Here is a 22,159-nt window from a genome sequence, read left to right on the forward strand (position 1 = left end):
TCAGATTTTTTGTTATTTTGTTTTTCAGGATTCGGGTCAGAAAGTCAATTTGTTTCAGTATTTGGATTTGTCCGAATCTGAAATTTCCATTCATTTTGGATGATTTAAGCAATATTTACGAATGAAAATTCGTTGCAGCAAAGTGACATTAAATGTTTATTTTTTTATTTTTTACTTTTGACAGTCCACAGAAACAATTTAAAAAAAGTGTGGGGTCCCCCCCCCCCCAACTCCTCCCACCTCCTGCACCATGCCAGGTCACATGCCCTCAACATGGGGGGGCTGCATTGTTGATGCAAGGGCCTCTTCCCCACAACCTTGGCCTGGTGGTTGTGGGAGCTGCAGGAAGATGGGCCTATAGGAATCTGGGTGCCCCCTTTCATAAAGGGGGCACCTAGATGCTGCCCCCTCATGAATGAGTAAGGGGTAGTTGTTACCCCTACTCTTTCACCAAATACAGTAAAAAAAAAAAGGAAATAAACACACAACACCATAAAAAAGGCTTTATTTGAAAAAACAAAACGCAACACAGTTTTTGATGTCAATTATAAAAAAAAAAAGACCATTGATGTAATTCCAAGGTCAATCACATCATCCAGTGATGTAGATCCACATCAGCCATGATGGACTTTTTTTTGCTTGTTTTTAACGTTGGGGTTCCTCCTAAAATTCCTACTAGATCCAAAGGGTCTAGTATAAATTGGGGAGGGTTCTCCACGCTGTTTTGTTTTTTACATTATTTTAACGTTTAACAACATAAATCCATTCCAAATGACATTCTGAAAAGATTTCGGTTCGTTCTGAATTTTCCTTATCAAAAATTCAAATACGTTATTTCTTTCATTCGGAAATTTAGATGCATTCGAATGTCCAAATATACAGAAATTCAGCTGAATTTCAATTCTGAACAAAACGAATTGCACATGTCTAATAGCGGTGCTGTGATGTTTAGGTGTCTGTTTTGCCATGGACACTTTTGCAGGGGAGGTATGGACTCTCTCTCCTTGTATCTACAAGCCAGAATCTATTGTCTTGTGTGAAATTATCCTTGAGTATTTTAATAATATATAAAATTGATGTAAAATGTTCTTTTTTTTTGGCAGGCATGTTTACTGGACGGACTGGGGAGACAAGCCATATATTGGCAGGGTTGGGATGGATGGCAAGAACAAAACCGTTATTATATCCACTAAGCTAGAATGGCCCAATGGACTCACAATAGATTACACCACTGACAAGCTCTACTGGGCCGATGCCCACTTGAACTACATTGAGTACGTACATAGAAGAATAAAGCAACTCGGTAACTGTTCATACAACATATACAGTCAATGGCATCACTAATTCTGACATTGTCAAACATGTTGACTTATTTGTCATTGTTAGATTGGCCATGCATTGGCAGATTTTCTCTAGCGAACCAGCTGGTCTGAGTATTACCATTAATGAGACATTTATTTCCTGAAAAATGCAATAAAATGCATTTTCCAACAGTTAATGTCCCACTAAAAGGGAGAACTTTCATACTAATTCATCCATGTAGATCATAACTTAGATATGATACATATTACATAATTCACATATGTGGTTTTATTTGCCACAATTGAGTGCATCAGTCTGTGTAAATTTTAAAGTTCCTGACATGTTTTGTGACATGTTTCCTGGATCAGCGTCCACATTCAAAGAAACAATAGTACGTAGTATCAATTTTAACATTAGTCACAAATGTCTTCCTTCATAAGGATAAAGCTACCCCTACATAATATCTCGTGGGTGGTAAGGAACTTGTGCCTAAAAAGGATGTGTCCCCGATCAGGAACCAGGTCTCCCCATGGTTTTGCCAGGGTACTGGGAACTACCAGCAAGTTAAATAAATTAAAGCTGGTGGGTTTGTAAGTACTTATAACACAACAATAAAGTTCCACTTACACGTGTTCTTATTCTGATATTTTTAGCGATGATTGGATAGTGAAAGGGGTAAACAAATGACTAATACTGAGCACTGAGGTGCAATGTTTGTTCATAGCTTTAACAGCACCTACAAACTGTCATTTAACTCTGGTATTTAACTTGCATTCTTACATTTTGAACAATCCAGTGATAAGGTTTCCTTGTAGTAGTTTTGTCTCTGGTCTCTTCTACAAAGACATTGAGTCCCAAAGTTTGCAGTACCAATTATTTATTCCCATCATTATATATTCTCCCTTAAAGTATATTTCATACTGCTTTTGTAATTCAGCAGTTGGATGAAGTTGGGAGCTTTAATGTGGATATCTTGCCACTGAAGCCTCCAAGCACAAGGCTCTTTCCCTCTTATGCATATGATGTAACATGCAACTTTTCTTTATGTATTTGTGTGTGTATTTACAGTATGTGTGTTTTTGTGCTTTTTCGTGTGCAGGTTTTATATGCATGTTTTTTATTTAGTCATTGTAGAAAATAGGGATGCACAGATACTTTTCAAGTACCAGTGGCATTTTCATGAGAACTACAAAGGTTGCAGCGGTGGCAGCTGGGACCTGGCTCTGGCCCTCCACCACTGTCCTGAAATCATTAGTCTGTATTGTTTTAGAAAAACTGTGATGATAATAAACAAAAATGTATCAGTACTCGTACTTGTAAGTACTCAGCAAGTACCAGTACTCGCAAAACTGGTATCTGTGCATCCCTTTATTTATATTTATAAAAACAAAATCGTACATTAAAACAGAGAAGTACAAATCACAGGAGCTCCGTGTGCTCCTTACAAATGACAGCTGACTCCTAATTTTTACATTTTTCTCTAGTCTAGTCTTGGAGCTCAAAAGTATCGGTACAAGTACTCGTACTTGTACCGAGTACTGTACTTGGTATCTGTGCAACCCTAGTAGAAAATGATGGAGAAACTTATAATATTTAGATAATTGATGGTGAAGATTTGTGGAGATGCATTTGCCATTCATTTGAATGGGCCTGCTTAATGTGTGCAAACACACAACAATGCAGGATGCCCTTTGGTATTCAGTACAATTATAATCCATTTTGAGGACCCATTAATTCTGTATTTGCATTGTAGAATAGACACTTAGATGTCAAATAACTCATAAAGTTTCCCATTGATGTGAACCAAGCATATAGGAAAGAATACATAAATTGAGAATGTATTGAGAGCACCAAATCAATGGTAGAAGAGTCCAAGATAATTACTGATGTTAGAGCAACATGGGATAAAACAGCCAACACTCTTTGTGGGCTCCAAAACTCCCCCTTCATTAGGGCTACAATACACAAATAAGAAAACATAGAATCAGCTTATCTATGTTTTTTTTATTTTATTATTTCCTGTTTATGTTGTAGCCCTAATAAAAGAGGAGTGTTGAAACCCTCAAGTGCATTGCATTTGCTCTGATATGAAGTAAAGAAACAAATGGTCTTGGACTCTACTATCATTGGTGTGGCACCTTCACTATATTTACAACTCTTTAAAGTGAAAGTTCACCCTAGGAATACTTAAAGAACATTAAACAGTCATATAACACATGTACCTTGATAAATGCATAGCACAATGTTTGACTTTTGGCTATCCCCACTGCGGTTGTCTAGCAATCAGCATTTGAAACTGCTGGCTATTTACAACCGACACCATGTAAATCATGCTGTCTATGTCTTTGAGAGCATCAGGACACAGAGGAGATTTTTTACACAGCAAAACGTATTTATCAACCAAAAAGTCTCTAAAAGCATATTTCCACTAATGCCATATATGGAAAAATCATGCACATGATGCATATATAATGCTGCTTCACAGTTTAGACAAAAATGGTTAGCTCATGCATTTACCACGCAAGCAGCACAATGTAGAGCTAATTTACAGAACATCACCTTGCAATTCATGCAGGGCTTTGCACAACACACCTGCTGGGTGTGTACACACTACAAAGGTGTCTAGATTCCACTAATAGATCATGCTGGGAGGGAACACACTACAGAGGTGTATACTTGTTCGTGGCGTGTTTATAAGGTTAGTAAATCAACCCCCATGAGTTACAAGGTGTCACTCGTAAATGGTTAGTAGTTTTCAGTACTGATTGCTGGAAGACCTGAGTGCAGAAAGATGCCAAACATTGTGCTATCCATTTATCAAGGTACATTTGCTGTATGGCTGTTTAATGTTCATAGGATGATTCTAGGGTCAATATCTACTTTGAGGACACTTAAACAGATTAAGTTGCCTGTATAATACGTTGGTACCTGGTTTTTGCAGCCAGGAGTTTGAATGAGCAGGTCTGTGTGGGTTAGATGTTAGCCTCAGTAGTGTTTCTCTCTTACTATCCTGCAGATTTTCTGATCTGGATGGTCAACACCGGCATGCAGTATACGATGGGACACTGCCACACCCTTTTGCAATCACTGTGTTTGAAGATACAATATACTGGACTGACTGGAACACCAGAACAGTGGAGAAAGGAAACAAGTATGATGGGTCGGGAAGAACCATGCTGGCCAATACAACCCATAGACCCTTTGATATACATGTGTATCATCCGTACAGGCAACCTATTAGTAAGTACAGCCCTTTTAACAAGTTTGGTTATGATATTGTATTTTCTTACATCATTTGTTTATTGCTCATATAATGGTTTCTCTTGGAGAGACACGGTTCTAGGGATTAGAGCACAGAACAGCATTGATTAAGATTCAGAGAAAACAACAAGTTTGCTTTCTCCATATCAGTCATCAACTCTGGAGCCCCTTACGATGTAGAGGGAGAAATATCTAGTTGATACACATACACCGTTCACAATCCTGCCAGCCACAGCCTCACAATATATGGTTTAAAAGCAAACTGGTCATTATAAACCTGTCTCCGAGTGTACACAGAAATTAGATGACAGTTAAGCATTTAGAGTAAGCTTGGTAATATTGTGTAATACTGGGGTTATAAAGGAAGAAGAGTGAGGGTTCACAGGTGACAACAGTCAGCAAAGTTGGTTGCAGGGATTAGAACCAATGAATGAAAAGGGAATAATCCAATCACTGTTCATGCGCTGAAAAATTGCACCTATTTTAGGTAACTTGCCGTAGATCTGGGATCTCCTCATTCATTGAAGGAATTAGCAAATATTTAATTGTTTGCATTTGTTAAGATGACTATATGTGTTGTAATTTGACTTTACAGTCTGTTATGTTCAGAAGGATCTGGGCAAATATCTAAATTCATGTAGGCTCACATAGGATCAAACATATTCCTAAAAATTGTATTCAGCTATATGAAACAGTAATTGAATAAGCAGATTACAAAGCCGGTCACACAAACATTTCAGTCTTCTTTTAATTATTCTCTTACCTTTGTTACTATTAAATGCAGGGTAATGAAGATTAATAAAGCAGATGGTATTTTAATGTTGCTTGTGTCCAGCAGCATTTCTAGTCTTGGGTTCTGAGAGTCATTTATTTCACATAAAATTATTTCGCTCATTGATTTATATGTCAGATTTTTTTTTGTCTTTTGAATACATTATAGTTAAAGTGAATTGAAATGGCCTTCTCTTTTAGTGAATAATCCATGCGGCAGAAACAATGGCGGCTGTTCTCACCTGTGTCTCATTAAGGAAGGAGGACAGGGATATACCTGTGAATGTCCAGACAACTTTGTGGCGATGTCGTTTGGAAATATAGTGCGCTGTCTCCCATCATGCTCCAGTACTCAGTTCCTGTGTGCTGACAGTGAGCGGTAGGTTGCCTTGTTGATTCTTGGTCATGCTAAATTTCTGATTTATTGAGAACATAATCCTTTGTTCTGTGTACTTTTTGGGAATAACAAAGTTAAAAAAGCAACTTAATTTAGAGCCCAGCTCTCGGCACCATTACCTTACCAGGGTTAAAGTAAAGCATTTTATTGCCTCGAAAGCAACCATCCTTCCCTGGCTTCTACCTCCTGCAAATATGCTTGTTTAGATGCCAGGATTAGTACAGCTCCTGCTGTACTTCCAGGATACTCAGATGTAAGCACTGCAGGGACCCCATTATAATCTTGTACAAATTACAAACATTTCTGTGAAAACAGGTTTTTTACATTTTCCCCGTGAATATAAATGTCCACAATTTACATTTTTTTCCTGTGTGTGTGGCCACCCCTCCCCAACTTGACCTAGCTCAGCAGATCTAAAACAGAAAAAAGCTTGCATTCTATCAATCAGTGGAAGCTTCTTCTATTTATTCTTTGCAAGGCATAGGAGATTTTCATTTAAACTCCCAAACTCTGGTGTTTCAGACGCTGAAATTTAATTGGAAAAAAGGTAAGCATTCCTGCTTACATACTGTGGGTAGAACTGGGTAATAATCTGCCATTTCTCTTATTCTCCCTCTCTGTCTAATGTTGTTCTCTATAATGCATGTCTGCCAGTATCTTAAAGACATACAAAGAAACTCACATTATAGTTTTACGTTTCAGATGTATCCCTATTTGGTGGAAGTGTGATGGTCAGCGAGATTGCCGGGATGGCTCAGATGAGTCCGCTTCGTGTCCTCATCGGTACTGCCGCATAGGACAGTTCCAGTGCAATGATGGAAACTGTACAAGTTCTCACTTTTTGTGTAACATTCATCAAGACTGCCCAGATAACTCTGATGAAGATCCAATACTCTGTGGTATGTAAACCAAAATGGTGTTATTTTGACCCCCTTATACAGTATGCCTTTTCCTTTGTAGCAGTTTAACAGTCTTTTTGGGATGGAAAAATGATGTGCCTCAAACATTTACGGGGGATGGCTCACATACTGGACTTTTCACCTCTGCTGAGTGGGGGAGATCAAGGTTCAGATTGGCTGATCTTACCGTTCAGCCAAGATTATGCGACCAGGTGCTAGCGCCTTTACACATGTGACTAACACTGGATGGAGGTTACAATTGAAGTAATGGAGCTGTTGCAGAGCGAGGGAAAATGTAAACTGTCTCCAGGAAAATAAATCTGTTATAGACACTGGCCCTATTATGAATAATAGGTGGTTTGTACCTGAATGGTTGCTCATGACTTTTCACAAATTAGTATGGAATTTGCTGTATCAATATGTTAAAACGTAATGGCTCTCATTGTACATCTTCTTTACTAGACATTTTATACATTGCTTCAGTAATTATACTTTGGTTATCCATATCAGTTTAATGTATGTAGTATGCTTCCTACAGCTAATCACCAGTGTGAAGATCATCAGTGGCAATGTGCTAACAAGCGTTGTATCCCTGAGGCCTGGCAGTGTGATAGCGAGGATGACTGCGGGGACAACTCAGATGAGGACAGCTCCCATTGTGCAACCAGAACCTGCAATCCAGGGCAGTTTAAATGTAACAACGGCCGCTGCATCCCTCAGAGCTGGAAATGTGACGTAGATGATGACTGTGGAGATCACTCTGATGAACCTATCCAGGAATGCAGTAAGAAAGATCCTGAAGGCCCTCATCTATTTAGAGTGGCCATACACAGAAAGTTCAGGCTGCCTAACTTGGCTCATGACTGGGTTCTTGTGACCTGAATTTTAACTATGCATGTATAAAGTCAAATCTGACCAATCCTGAATTATTCTGATCCAATATTGTGCAAATATAAGGTGTAGATATATGATATATATATACATTTATATATACGGTATGTATGTACGGATGATCTGGTCGTTATATGACCACATCTTCCATTGTGCTTATTTGATATTCACACACAATTATGTATTTGTTTTGAAAGATGTCTGCACCTATATGCTAGGTCTTTGTGAACACATTAGATCTTAACCTACTTTGTCCAAAAATTGGGTCATTTATTATCTGGGGATAAGAGGAGTGATTTTGGAAAAACTGATTTGTTATTTAGATCTTTTTTCTCTTCAGAGGGCGCGGGTTGCTTTGGGGTATTTTGTGGGTAGTTTATAAAAAAATTAAATAATGAGGCTAAAGAACAGGTTTAGGATAGCACCATTTTGCTTCCCCTATTGACTTTAATGCAGTAAAATATTATGAAAATCTCCCCTTTTTCAGAAAAATTGCGGAGGAATAAAACCTCTTAATTTTATCTATCCTTTGCATAGACTAAATCTTTTGTTTGACTTTTTTTTATTGTCATTCAAAGTGCCTCTTTAGCATACTTCTTCTGAGAGTCTATTTTTGACTTTTCAGATGTAATTATGTCTAGAGAAATCAAAAGGCTGGCAAAAACCTATCCGCTAAAATTTTAATGTGAGTTCTGGTCTTGTTAACATTGATGCTCTTAAATTAATTCAGTCAGCAATCTACATATAGAATACTTCATTATTACTTTATTATAAGGAACTGTGTAAGCACGTCATCCATTGTCATCATTGTTTGCTAGTCCTGGATCCTTAGAAATGGCCGGTGGTAGAGGGGAGAAAGGACAGAACTTGGCTACTTAGTAGTTTAAAAATATATTTATACATGTGTAACATTTAGAAATGTTAATGCCTTTCTAACATCTTTTTACTAGTGGGCCCTGCATACCGATGCGACAATCACACCGATTTTGATTGCAAGACAAACTACCGCTGTATCCCACTGTGGGCTGTGTGCAATGGTTATGATGACTGCCGGGATAACTCTGATGAGCAAGATTGTGGTAAGTTAGCTATTGCTACAGAATACGTGCATATTAACCCCTTCATGACCGAGGCCTTTTTTCTATTTTTTGCACCCATGTTATAATCCACATTTTAGGGCTGAAAATTACTTCAAACCCCCAAACATTATATATTTTATAAAAGCAAAGACCCTGTAAAATGAAATGGTGGCAGTTGCACATTTTTATGTTGCATGATATTAGCGCAACTGCTTATCAAACCCCATAATTTAGTGAAAAATGCACTCAAAGCCCCAAAACACAATAAAATACCCATTTTGTTTATGAAAAATTAAAGATGAGGTTACAACGAGTAAATAGATATCCAGCATGCCCAGGTTAAACACTGTTTGTCTACATAAAACTGCGACAAAAAGTCCATAGACGACAATTTAAAAGCCCCTACAGGTCATCAGTTTAGAGTTACGCATAAATATTGGCCCTAGAAGTATTGCTCTGACATGTGCGACGATACCCAACATGTGCAGCACAGTCGTCGTTTCATTTAATATTATTTTTAATATAATAATAATATAATTTTTTTTTTTTAAATTGGTTGTTTTTTTTTTAACTTTAATTGCTGTCACATAGAGGGGCTTACAAGACCCACATGTGATAGCATATTGGCAGTCCAAAAGACCCCTAGTATCACCTTTACACTTTAAATAAGCTATTGAAGTGCAGATAGCACTTCAGTAGTTTATTGCTGGGTTTCAGAAGCCCAGCACTGACAGCCCAGGGACCGGAAGTAATGTAATCTGCATCACTCCTGGTCTCATAGTGCGGGAGGAGATCGATGAATGGACAATCGCCGCTCTCCTCCCCAGCTTCCCACTGACACCAGAGATGGGCCCTTAGGAGGGGCAGCGGAGCCCGGGAAACATGGCGGGGGTGTCGGGCGGGGTGCTCGTAGAAGCGATCTGGCGACAGCTGAGTAGCTAGAATCGCTTCTATTCTAAAGCTGGCCGCCGGCTTTACAAATGTAAACAGAGTCCCATCAGTCTGTTTAAATGAGCCCTGGATTTAATGGAGCTTCAGGGGATGCTGGAGCTAAGCTAAGGGGTTGAATACACAAGCACATTTTAAGTTTTTTTTATCTGGAAAATAAAACTAGTATATTTGCAAGTAAAGAAGGGCACCCATTGAGACTCCAAGAAATGCATTGAGTTCCTCACTTTCTGTAGTGAGCTGTGTCTGCATTAAAATCCTAAGCAATGTAGTTAGCCCTGCCTGAGTTCTTCCCTGTCAGTCACCGCTCCCCACAGGGATTGCTCAGGGCTGGATTAACATAGGGGCTACTAGAGCGCCAGCTCCAGGCCCACCACTGAAAATAGGCCCGGCCTACCCGGAATCTGGGCCAGCGTGGATGAACACAATCAGGCAGAAGCACCTCTAATCAGGCATATTAGGCAACTGTTTGTGGGGCCCCAGCAATGAGCAAGCAGTTGCCTAATTAGCGAGAGTGAGGAGAGGCGGCCAATCACATGCAGAATGCATAAGAATGGGGGTCTACCTCTGGGCTGAGTATGAAATCGCAGAAGTGAGGACATCCCAACTTTCAGATAAAAGGTGCAGCAATTAAATATACTAAATATTTTCTTTAATGCGCGGGATTGGTTGCGGCTCTTGTAAATATTCCGATATGTATTTGATGAATAACAAACCTGGTTCTGGATGGTATGCTATGTGAATACGTGAAAGATTAAAATCACTGCGAGATACAACCTCTTTCAAGTCTTCTCTCCTTTGCTGAGGATGTAAAGATGTGTTGTCATGTCAAACACGGATTCTGAAATATAAGATGTGTTGCTCCCTATCCCTACTTACTTTCTGTCTCTCTCTCCCCTTTCTCTCCCCACACTCTCTGTCCTGGCTGTCTCTCCTCACTCTCTCTCCTGGCTGTCTCTCATTGCTCATACTCCTGGCTCTCTCTCTTGGCTGTCTCTCCTTGCTTTCTTTCCTGTCTGCCTCTCCTTGCTCTCTCTCCTGGCTGTCTCTCCTCTCTCTACTGGCTGTCTCTCCTCGCTCTCTCCTCACTCTCTCTCCTGGCTGTCTTACTAGCTCATTCTTCTGGCTCTCTCTCCTGGCTGTCTAGCCTCTCTCTCTCAGAAGATGTACCTTGTCATAAGTGGTCAGGAAAGATTTGAAAATGTGTAATTTACCCTACACTATAAATTCACCCAAAAACTAATTTACAGAAAATCACCCAAAGTTCTCAGAAAGTATGATAAGTCTGCTGCCTATGTATACAAGTGTATTATGGAGATGTGGTCCAATGCAGCCCGAGCTTCAGATTCTGTATTAATACTGAAATAAAGTGTAATTATGCTGTCAGTTTGTTATCCAGAGTTATTGGTTTATACATATGAAGAAAGTTCAGTGGTTTCCCTTACAGTGAAGTCTTATAATATTGACTGAGCAGAGGCTGTATGCCAATGATCATTAAACCATTTAAGGCTTAACAAAATACTTGTTTAATCATTATGGTGGTGGGGCCAGCAAATCCTAACCATGAATGTTTGGAATTTGCAGAACAAAGAACATGTGATCCACTGGGAGATTTTCGCTGTGAAAATCATCGTTGTATTCCTCTGCGTTGGAAGTGTGATGGTGATAATGATTGCGGGGACGGATCTGATGAGCGCAACTGCAGTAAGATATTCCTTGAAATATTGGTTCAATTAGAAGTTTTATGCATTTTTGTGATGTTTGAAGCTCCCTCCTCAACAATAATCCCCTCCCCTTACCAGTGCACACGTGGCTGCCACTATATGTATCGCAGAACCAATGTGATTTGTAAATTAATTAACCTCTATATAAAAATGCTTTCTCTAAGTTTCTCTTGTATAGCCTTTCCCGCAGTGGGTGAGGGAAATGCAGTGCATGTGGCAGTACATGTTATTCACATATTCTGTTTCATAAACTTCTTGCAGGTCCCCGTGAGTGCACAGAAAGTGAATTCCGATGTGATAATCTGCACTGTATTCCCAGCCGCTGGCTCTGTGACCATGATGATGACTGTGAAGATAACTCAGATGAAAGAGACTGTGGTGTGTACTTGTATGCTGCACCGTAGATAGATAGATAGATAGATAGATAGATAGATAGATAGATAGATAGATAGATAGATAGATAGATAGATAGATAGATGGATATTAAACAGAAATGTAATATATTGCAGCCTACCGATCCTTAGATGTGGTCGCTGCATTATTTTCCTTTTTTTTAAACCAATTTTTTAATTTGGTGATCTATAACACAGGGGGAGGTGTTCTGTAACTCAGAGGTGAACTAGGCAGGGTTAATAACACTTCTTGATATTTCAATGCATCATAGGCAGAGAGCACAGGAAGTTAGGAACTCACTGGATTTGTAGCAGGCTCAGCAGGTATATGTTACACTAGTTGAACAGATATAACAAAACACTTTTAGGGCTAGTTCACACCAAGCGCGGAGCAGTTGCAGAACAGTTACAGAACGGATCAAAACTGCGTCCAATGTATTCCAATGGTATTTTGGGCTCTAGTTCACACCGCAGCGATCAGTTCCAGAGCATGTAAAAAAACTGCAGCAAGCCCTATTTTTCCTGCTGCGGAACGCATGCAAACGCATAAAAAATGCATGCAAACACCCTGGAACGCACTGAAAACCCATTTTAGGCTAAGAGAAAAATATTATCTTTTTTTAACAAAAACGGCCCGGAACGCGGCAAAAAACACTACACTGCATGTGCAGAAACTCAGGTATATCTGGTCTGCATTTGGTGTGAACAAGCCCTTAATGAGATATTTAACAGACCAAATGGCAGCAAACAATAGAAGTTCATTGTTAGGGTGGTTTAGAGACAGTCTCTTGCTTGCAAAGATCCCTGCATTTGAATAGCATTTCGGAAACCCTGTGTCTGCAAAATAACTTCATATGGATGATCCTAATCACTTTGGACAACCATCTGACTAGGAAGAGATCAGGAGAGATTTTCCACTAATAACTTGGTTCCATATGTGACGAAAACAGCAACACATTTTCCTCCGCACATACTATGAGCATATCACAAATATTTTATCAGCGCGTAAAACTCAAGTGAACATTCAGTTTAAATCGGCTAAATACATGCCAGGTGTATCAAAACAAAAGTTGTTTAAAGTCTTACAGTTTATTTACTTTGGATACCAGCCACATCCAACATGTTGCAAAGAAGGACTCTTGCTCCCTAGCAGTTGTCTTTCTGCAATGATCCTGCATGATCCTACATGCTACCTGCTGAGTCAGAGCTAGATCTTTACAAACATGCTTCCTGCTGTGTCAGAGCTAATGCTTTCCGACATGCTCCCTGGTTATTGGAAAGCTCTAGCTCTGGCTCAGCAGGGGCATGCTGTACTCTACACAGAGACCACTGATTCAACACGGAGAGCAAGGGTTCTTCTCTGCTGCATGCTGGCAGGGAAAAGGCTCCTCTACTAAGACTGTGTCTGCTTCCTAAATGAAAGACTTTGGATGCCTTTTGTTTTCATGCACATGGAATGCATGTAGTTCTTTTAAACTGAAGGTTCAGTTTGGCTTTATGGTAGCTGGTCTTTGAAATTACATCTATTCTCATTGTTGTGCACTGTGTTTAGAAATGAGGACCTGCCATCCTGGATATTTTCAATGCAGAAGTGGACACTGTGTCGCGGAGCGCTTCCGATGTGATGGAACTGCAGACTGCCTGGACTTTTCAGATGAGGACGCGTGCCGTGAGTGTCAAAACACAATTTGGGAATGTTTGCCTTTTGTAATTAATTGCCTTCATAGGGGCTCGTTTACTGACGAACAAATGCATGAACACTCCAAGAAGCATTGGCATACTTTTTAGACATAATGAGGGGAATTTATCAAAACTGGAGCAGACAAAATCTGGAGCAGCTGCCAATGGCAACCAATAAGCTTCTCTCTTTCATTTTTAGAGCTTAACTGAACAAATTAAAAGAGAAGCTGATTGGACAGATTCTATCTGCTTTTTGATATATTCCTCCCATTGCGTTTTTGTGTAAAATGGGTTGCATGCTGATACAGGTCAATGTACCCAAAAAGCAACTGTACTTTTTTGTTTTTGTTTCTTGAGAATACAGAATCTTTGACTGGGCTAGACCTAGACTCTGGACCCAAGGTGCATTGTGGGTGTTTGATATCATAGAAAGTTGAACTTAAGTCTCCCCTTCACTCCCACCCTGAAGCTGGACAGTGAAAGTAGAAGCAGAAGGCAGATGAAGATGAGATCATCTCTCTGTCACTCTTCTCTATCCTCCTATCACTCTGCTCTGTGCAGCATACCTGATTGGCTCCGTGTGCTGCTTCCCCCTTCCCTTTCTTGCTGTGATAAAAAGTAGACTGCAAGAGGCTGATATTAAGTTGAATTCAGGTGCTTACACTGCTTGAATGTAAGAACATACATGATATATTAATGATTACATATTTCTGCCTGAAGTTCATCTTTAAGCTTGAAGATGTGCATGTAAAATCTCCCTGTAAGAGTGCCATCTCCACTCATTTTCAAGTATGGGCAGATATCTTCCCACCCAAACATGCTGTATCAAGAGAGTTCAGTTCATATATTTCAAGCACTGGCACAGTGGGCAGTCCAATAGTATTTCATGTGTGCATTTATACATAATTATGTCTGTACAGGATACTCACTGTCACTATCTCTCATCTGTAGCCACACGTTATCCCAATGGGACATACTGTCCACCCTCCATGTTCGAGTGTAACAACCATATCTGCATCTTACCATATTGGAAGTGTGACGGTGACAATGACTGTGGAGACAACTCTGATGAAGAACTCAACCTTTGCTGTACGTAGAGAGTTTACAGATTGTGGTCTTGTTGACTAGATGCCATAACCATTTGTATTCTAATTTACTGTTTACACTGTGCAGTGGACGTTCCTTGTGATCCTCCATTCCGATTCCGGTGCCAAAACAACCGCTGCATCTACAGACATGAGATCTGCAACACTGTAGATGATTGTGGAGATGGAAGTGATGAAACAGAAGAACAATGTGAGTGTGTCATGTGCTAACATTTGGGAATGTAATTAATTAATGGAGAGGAATAAACCTCAGGCTGTGGGTCTCTTATATCAATATTGTCACCATTACCATGAGATTCATGTTCTGACAGCTGGAATTCAAATGATTTTGGTAATTGAAGGCAACATCGACAGAATTTGGTTTTCCATATGCAATTATTGGTATTATTAGGTGTTCGCTTTTTTTTGCATTTATTATAGCGCATAAATGTTATGTACCATCATTTTATATCTAAGAAAAATCTGTGTAAGCGAGGTAAAGGTTATAATCTATTCTGCTTGTGTCTCCAGGTAGAGCACCCACTCCTAGACCATGTACAGAGGACGAATACAAATGTGGCAACTCCCACTGCATTCCTCATCACTATGCCTGTGACAACTACGATGACTGCGGAGACAGCTCTGATGAAATTGGCTGCAGTAAGTACATGAGATAGTCTTTGCTTACTAATGCCTTTCATAACCCCTGCAGGTCCCATACTTTTCTGTAATCGTCTATGGATTTTGTGAGGAGTTATTAATCACTTGAACATTTTCCCCGCCATTCACATATTTGCGGCAACCCTGAATTTTAAAAAATAATGAATAATGAATGAGGTTGGTAGCAGTTACGGTAAGGTGTCTGCTTGTGGATTGTTTACACCAGTGTTGTAATTACAGATCATGGGGCCCCATAGCAAAAATGTTATGGGGGCCCCCCTTGATGACCTCTCTCTGAGCTGTGAGTAATGATGAAAAGCTCCCAAAAACTCCTCATGCATCTGAAGTTGTCTCTACACTGTAGACTTTACAGGGGAATAGAGTTATCATCAACTGCAACCACCCCAACACATGTTCTATGTTTAATTTGCCTAATGGGGCCCCCTTCCACCCCCAAGCCTCATCTGGACTGCTATGGCTATAGTTACGCCACTGGTTTGCACCCCCTCTGTGCTAATCTGTTGCTTCAGCTTCATGGAAAACCTAGTACTTGGGTGAGCACATCCCCCAAAAACACAATAGCCTATAACAAGGCCTGACTGCTGTCACATCAACAGGGGAGGAGTTTTCTTAGCTCCATCCCTGCTTTGTCTCTGCAAGAAAACTTTTACAAAATCAGAACTTTTGGCAACATCGCCACCCTTTCATTTGCTCTGCTCCGGTTGGCTATTGGGCAGTCAATCAGGCTTTTTAGATAAGCAGCCCAATGGCCAACTGAAGGAGCTCACACGACAGACTGACAATGCTGATATCAGCAGCTTAGAGTTGTCATCCTGCAGTAGGAGGTACTATTACTAGCAGGATCTCCAGGTATGGAAGTTTTCAGAAGATTCACAAAAAACAGCTTGCTTAAGAAAACTGTATCTAGTGAGGCATAATGCCAAAAAATACAGATAAATAGATTTTGCGTTTACATACACTTCAAGGGCACAAACCTGCACAGAATTCCCCAGCACTTTCCCTACTAGCCTTGAGGACCAAATTAATTGCTGCATTTTAAAAATAAAACCAGGTTGGCTGTTATACTCGGCTTAAGCTGCAGTTTTCTTCCAGTGCCAGTAAAGATTGTGTCCTCTGATTTTATACATGAATGACCCATATTTTTCTGGTTGCATTCTCCTAGCCTATTATCTCCCATACAATACAAAACATGTGATTGACATAAGGAGATTTAATGATAAGTCTTGCTGCAGAAGATTTTGTTATCCTCTTTGACCTCAGGTATTATGCCATCAATTATTTGCCTAGTGCTGTACTTTCCATGACCTACGGTAATTTAAAATAACTAGACGTATCTAAATGGCCTGAAATTATAAGAAATTAGGGCAAAAATCTTAATTCTTCCTAAATTAAAAATTAACCCTAAACAAGTATGTGCTGTGTTTTTGTCAAAAGTCAGTTCAGAGCTGTCAGCCATGAATTTCCTGTTCACAAAAACTGGAAGTGAGCATTAGCAGTCTCCCTTTGGTTCAGGTCCCAGGGCTTTAAAGTATTTGTGGTTTTGAGCAGAGAAGAATTCTATCCTCTGAGAGGCTATTATTGCTGTCTGTGTCTTTGCTAGGGAAATGCTCTATTTTACCTTTGTCACCAGAACAAGAGGTGGGGTAAATCTTCCAATGGAGACACCGTTGCCAGTTTCGAGGAAACCCCCTCACTTTTTGGAGATTTCTTCTCACTTCCTTTTGCATCTCCAGAACAGGAACTCAATTGAAATTTCTCCAATGGGGACATTGTTATTTTCTCTTTGAATTTCTCTTTTATTGTAAGCTTTATTAGTACTGCAGATGAGGGATTATTAATTATTATTGGACAGTTATGACAGTTAAAACAGCCAACTCTGTGAATGCTTTCTAATCAGACACAGGGACTGGACGACACTGTGGAGAAAATATCTGCGAGCACAACTGCACTAACCTAACTGAAGGTGGATTTATCTGTTCATGCCGACCAGGATACAAAGCCAGTGAAAGCGACCGGAATTCCTGCGAAGGTGAGTCAGAGGGCAGAATTCTTATACTGTTGATTAGAGGGAGGTAATTTCCTATTGTAAATGCTAGTAAGGAGGTAGAACAGCTTGGTCACATGGCTTACAATTCATAGAGTATATTGAAGACAGAATCTCAAGTGATGATTAATATTTTAGGTAGGTTATGGAGACTAGTGAAGATAAAATATAAAAAAATGGATTGGTAAAAATATAAGGTGTTTCTTTCTATATTTTTGTTTCTTTATCTTTATTTGCAGTACTGAAAATGTGAAAATTGCAAATGAAAACCCACATATGCAATTGTCGATGTTTTAATTTTTTTTCATTAAAGAGTAGTGAAAGTTGACTGTTTGCTATTTTAAATAAGCTCATTTTCCATTTTTAAATAATTAATGCAATTCAATGGTTAGGCGAAAATGAGAATCAGTGGTCGTATAAATCTGATATACATAACAGTGATAGAAAATTGTGTCTTCCTGTTTAGATATTAATGAGTGTGAGCTATATGGGATATGTCCACAAGACTGCAAGAATTCCAAGGGAAGTTATGAGTGCTTCTGTGCAGAAGGTTTCCGATCAGTCGGAGATCAACAAGGAAAGCAATGTGCAGCTGATGGTAAGGAAATTGTATACTCCATTTAAGTAAATGTAAATCAATAAGTAACTACACACTATTATGTTGTAGTTCACAAATATAGCTGTGCTACAACAATCAGCAGAAGAGGAACAAAGACCAAAGTTCCAGTATCTGATTCCACTAAAATGTTGCTTCAGATCTTACAGACATTCTGTACTATAGTTGTGTAAAATTAACTTAAAGTGTTTTACCCCCTTTTACTAACAATTACACCAGCATGAGGCTCTGCATGGTGATTTAAAATCAGCTTACATTTATTAGTTAAACGTGTTTTTCATTTACTTACAAATAGAGTTCATCTACTTCCTGGTTCAGTTCTGGCACACATGGTATAATGTGCCAAAGCATTGCATCTTGGGAAGATTACATCAGCAGGTCATTGCTGGGAAATCTCATCTGTAATCTCAGGAGATCTCAGGGAAAGGCATTTGCCTCCACTGAGATGATGTGCATGGTCACATGTCCTAGTCACATGTGCCAGAAATCCAGGAAGTAAAAGGAGACTTAGTAATCTGCCCTTAGTTAACATGGCCAGAAGACTGGGGAAGAAAAGACAAATAAGGTATGCAAAGAATACAAAGCCGGCAATTATCTAGAAGTATGTGTTTGTAGATTGTCATTACTGAACATTTCTACAGGTGTGTTTGTTGTTATTTTAAAGATATGGGTAAAGGTCCGCTTTAAAGAAAAACTATGTTGGTTTTGGGGTCAGTTTTGTTTTACCTTTTGCCGTTTTATACATTTTCAAGTTAATATTCTATATCTTTATTTTTTACTATTTTTTATAAAATCCTTGTTTTACAAATAAACATGTATTGCAGGGTGCACTTATAACACAATGGATTCACAGAACATTTGTGAGACAGAAGCTGTTTGCTTTCAGATTTTCTCTCTAACTGACTCTCTGTATATCCTGCCTGAACCCAGCAGGAAAGGGAGTTGGGTGACTCCTTAAACTAATTCAGCTGTGTGTAAATTGAATCTGGAACTACCGAACACTGTAAATAACAGCCTTTTTTCCAGTAAAACAACTATGTATAGCTAGGTAAACAGCTAATAAGGAGCAGGAGTTCCACTTGCCAGTTGGAAAATTATTATGAATATTATATACAATCTATCAAATTGACCTGAGTAAAAATACACATATACCAGGACACCTTCATGTTCCCTTTTTTTTTAAATTATCGCAATTTACATTAAATTCAGGGTGCAGCGATGACCACTTTGCAGAGCATGCTGGGCTTTCTATTAAGTAAGCCCAGCATTGCCTGCCTGCTAGTTGGAAGTCTCTAGTTAAATTACCGTATATACTCGAGTATAAGCCGTCCCGAATATAAGCCGAGGTACCTAATTTTACCACAAAAAACAATCTCGAAAAAATAGGGAGGGGTTTGCTTCTTATGTGAACTTTTAACCTGGGTGTCTGTAATCTGATCTCCTATTGCTCAAGTCTCTACATAAGCATATGTTAGCTAAGCTATTCACAATAACAGTAAGTAGGTATAATAAAGAGGTAGTGTTGCAAGCTAGATTGTGCCACTCACTGGCTGCAAGTGGCATATAATAAATATCTGTGCAATATTTCAAATGAAGCTGACTAAAACAGAAGTTTGTTAAACTGTGTTCTGAATAATAATCTCTATATGCAATGAGCTGGTAAAATACAATTTTTTTCTTTTTTATGTTTTGACTCAAGCATATAGTGCTCCATAAGACTACTAAGGAGACCCAGCGATTGTCTTTGTTCATGATTGTTAGAGGCATAAAAATAGAAACTCAAGTAACAGCAATCAGCCTGCAGATGTGTATTATAGAGTATTTAGAGCAATGGTTTCTTATTACTTACCCTGAGTTACTGTATATTGTACATGGCTCCATTTGAAATAAAAGGCTTATTATTCTGCATACTGCTCATACTGCTCTCAATGTAAGTTTCGAGCTGCATAAATACACATATGAAATGCATTTATGTTCACTGAGACTCTGTAATATTACAGGTAATGCTCCATTACTACTGTTGCCGGACAATGTGCGAATAAGAAGATATAACCTTTCTTCTGAACAATATTCAGATTATATTGATGAGCAGCAGCACATCCAAGCTTTGGACTATGACTGGGACCCTGAGGGAATAGAACTTAGTAAGTTATAATGGGTTTTAGTCTGCCAAGAAAAAAAGTCCTGGCATATGAAGTTCATTACACCACATTTCTTTTTATGACCATTTTGCTTAGCCCAGTGGTGTAATAATGTTTATGTACCTTCACCAATGATGGCTTAATACAATACAGGGGACAAAGTGCAGAGACATTACTGGCTGCTAGTACTTATTGTCATTATTAAAACTATAGAACTATATCATTGGGTTACTGGTCCAAAAGGGGATTTATCAAAACCGGAGCAGACAAAATCTGTTGCAGCTGTGCATGGAAACCAATAATTTTGAGTTTATTCCTTGTTTCAAGTGTCAGTCCATACAAAAGTGATATTTTATGGGGGGAAAGGGTCCCCCCAAAAGTAATATTTTATAGGTGGATACCGGTTGGCCGAAATAGTCTCCTCCTTTCATTTTTCGGAGATTAGAATGCTGAGATGTCCCTGCCAGAGTTCGGTTTTGCATATAAAGATCCAGTGCATAATTTAAAGTATATGGGAGGGCAAAACACTTTATTTAGTTTTGGTTAAAGTGGTTTAGGATTAGCCTTCGTAGAGGGTTGTATTGCCGTGTGTTCCCATGTTGGGGAGATTCACTCTTACTGGTAACCATTTTCATGAGACGTGAGATCCAACATCACCAAAACATGAGGTGAGGGGAAACTTTTCAAAGGGAAAACCTGTTCCAATGACAACAGTCTAGGAGGAAATATGCTCTCTTTGGGAGCTTTCCTGTCTTCCTGTTACATCCCTAGGGCAGGAAGTGGGGCATATTTCTGCCCCAATGGTACACAGACAGCATAAAATAACCTGATAAGTTCCAAGCCTTCATTCACATGGGACTCTTGTGTTTTGTTTATACTTCCCAGATAAATTTCTCCTGCCTTTAAGGGTATAGTCCATCTTTTTTCAAAAACGCAATAAATGCACTGACGTTAATAAAATAAAAAAAGAATGTGTGTTTATTACTGTTTTATTTAAAGCCTTCGGGAACATTGCAACTATGATCGTGGGTGCAATCCCCAGGCTCCTGCATTGTTTACATCACAGTCTGTACCAAAGTACAGGCATTTTGTTATGGGGCTGGAGCAAGTAACTTCCCTTTCATAGATTATTTGGGAATTCATATTCACCACCAGTGAATAGCACAGATACAATGTACATATACAACGCTATTAATCCATCTTTTTATAGCTGTTTTAGGACAATCAGGAATCCAGTTTATAGCTTTTGCTGTAAACAACTAATATAATTATTGCTGAATATTGAATGCAGTCCCTGGGAATTTGTAAAGACGTAAATGTATTATTATTCTTTATTGTAACTAAGGCAAGAGCAATTGTAAGTACAAGTTTGTACCACTAGAGTGCAACAGACTTCCAAGTTATGTATCTGACCTAGAGACACACCATTACAATGTAATATCCAGAATCCACACAATTTGTACTCTAGCATAGTGGTTCCCCATTGACAGTTCACATTTTACTCAGAGGAATGGATATCAAAACTAATAATAAGAAATAACATATCTATTTGTTAATATTGATAATAAAACATTTGAATAAAATCATACATTAAAAATTAATATGCATTATATGAATAAAACCGTTGCTTGTGTTCCTGTCATTAGGAAGTATATAAATGCTGTCACTAAGTTCCTACTGACAGGCTACCTGTTACGTATTCTCCTTTTCATAGGTGTTGTCTACTACAGCATTCGAGGACAGGGCTCAGTGTTTGGATCAATCAGGCGTGCTTATATACCAACATTTGAAGATTTTGGAAATAATATGGTGAAGGATGTTGATCTCAATCTACGTTATGTTGTGAATCCAGATGGATTAGCTGTCGACTGGGTTGGGAGGTATGGAAGCTGATTCCTAAATACTATGTTTCCTATCGCTTAAAATAAATTCACCCTATTTGTGCAATGTTCAGATTAAAGCAGTTGAGTTTCATTTAACAGAATATATTGTTTCATTAGTGACCATATGGTAAATAAGTATTTTTCTTATATTATTATAATTATTATTATTATAATATTTTTCTCTTTTCCCTCCACAATCTATTGCTGATTGTACTGCGTTACGGGATTTTTCAGTTTACCGGTCGTTAATGAATTAAACGATCATGATGCTATTAGTTAAAGGGGCTAGGGCATTTTAACAGCTCTTCTATCAGTGCTGGTGATTCTAGGTTATTCTTGCCCTACTGAGTAGTCATCTGAAATCC

At 38.9% G+C, this 22,159-nt stretch overlaps 1 protein-coding gene across 2 annotated transcripts in view; it reads left to right on the plus strand.

The window, feature by feature from the left end:
• The window catches only part of LRP2 (LDL receptor related protein 2), a 138,500-nt gene that overhangs the window by 97,763 nt on the left and 18,578 nt on the right, over nucleotides 1-22,159 (plus strand). For both annotated transcript variants that reach the window (XR_001941840.1, XM_018568553.1), the window contains exons 48-63: nucleotides 1,104-1,274; nucleotides 4,319-4,542; nucleotides 5,536-5,713; nucleotides 6,434-6,630; nucleotides 7,169-7,414; nucleotides 8,472-8,600; nucleotides 11,133-11,252; nucleotides 11,534-11,650; nucleotides 13,217-13,333; nucleotides 14,296-14,433; nucleotides 14,518-14,640; nucleotides 14,961-15,089; nucleotides 17,008-17,139; nucleotides 17,621-17,752; nucleotides 19,771-19,914; nucleotides 21,626-21,791. Coding sequence is in view for 1 of the 2 variants with exons in the window: in XM_018568553.1 (XP_018424055.1) it covers nucleotides 1,104-1,274; nucleotides 4,319-4,542; nucleotides 5,536-5,713; nucleotides 6,434-6,630; nucleotides 7,169-7,414; nucleotides 8,472-8,600; nucleotides 11,133-11,252; nucleotides 11,534-11,650; nucleotides 13,217-13,333; nucleotides 14,296-14,433; nucleotides 14,518-14,640; nucleotides 14,961-15,089; nucleotides 17,008-17,139; nucleotides 17,621-17,752; nucleotides 19,771-19,914; nucleotides 21,626-21,791 (2,463 nt within the window). In the remaining variant the exon portion in view is untranslated. The remainder of the gene's footprint in view (nucleotides 1-1,103; nucleotides 1,275-4,318; nucleotides 4,543-5,535; nucleotides 5,714-6,433; nucleotides 6,631-7,168; nucleotides 7,415-8,471; nucleotides 8,601-11,132; nucleotides 11,253-11,533; nucleotides 11,651-13,216; nucleotides 13,334-14,295; nucleotides 14,434-14,517; nucleotides 14,641-14,960; nucleotides 15,090-17,007; nucleotides 17,140-17,620; nucleotides 17,753-19,770; nucleotides 19,915-21,625; nucleotides 21,792-22,159) is intronic.

This window comes from Nanorana parkeri, unplaced genomic scaffold (genome assembly GCF_000935625.1).
Source record: "Nanorana parkeri isolate BGI_ZX_2015 unplaced genomic scaffold, ASM93562v1 scaffold1206, whole genome shotgun sequence".
Taxonomy (NCBI): Eukaryota; Metazoa; Chordata; class Amphibia; order Anura; family Dicroglossidae; genus Nanorana; species Nanorana parkeri.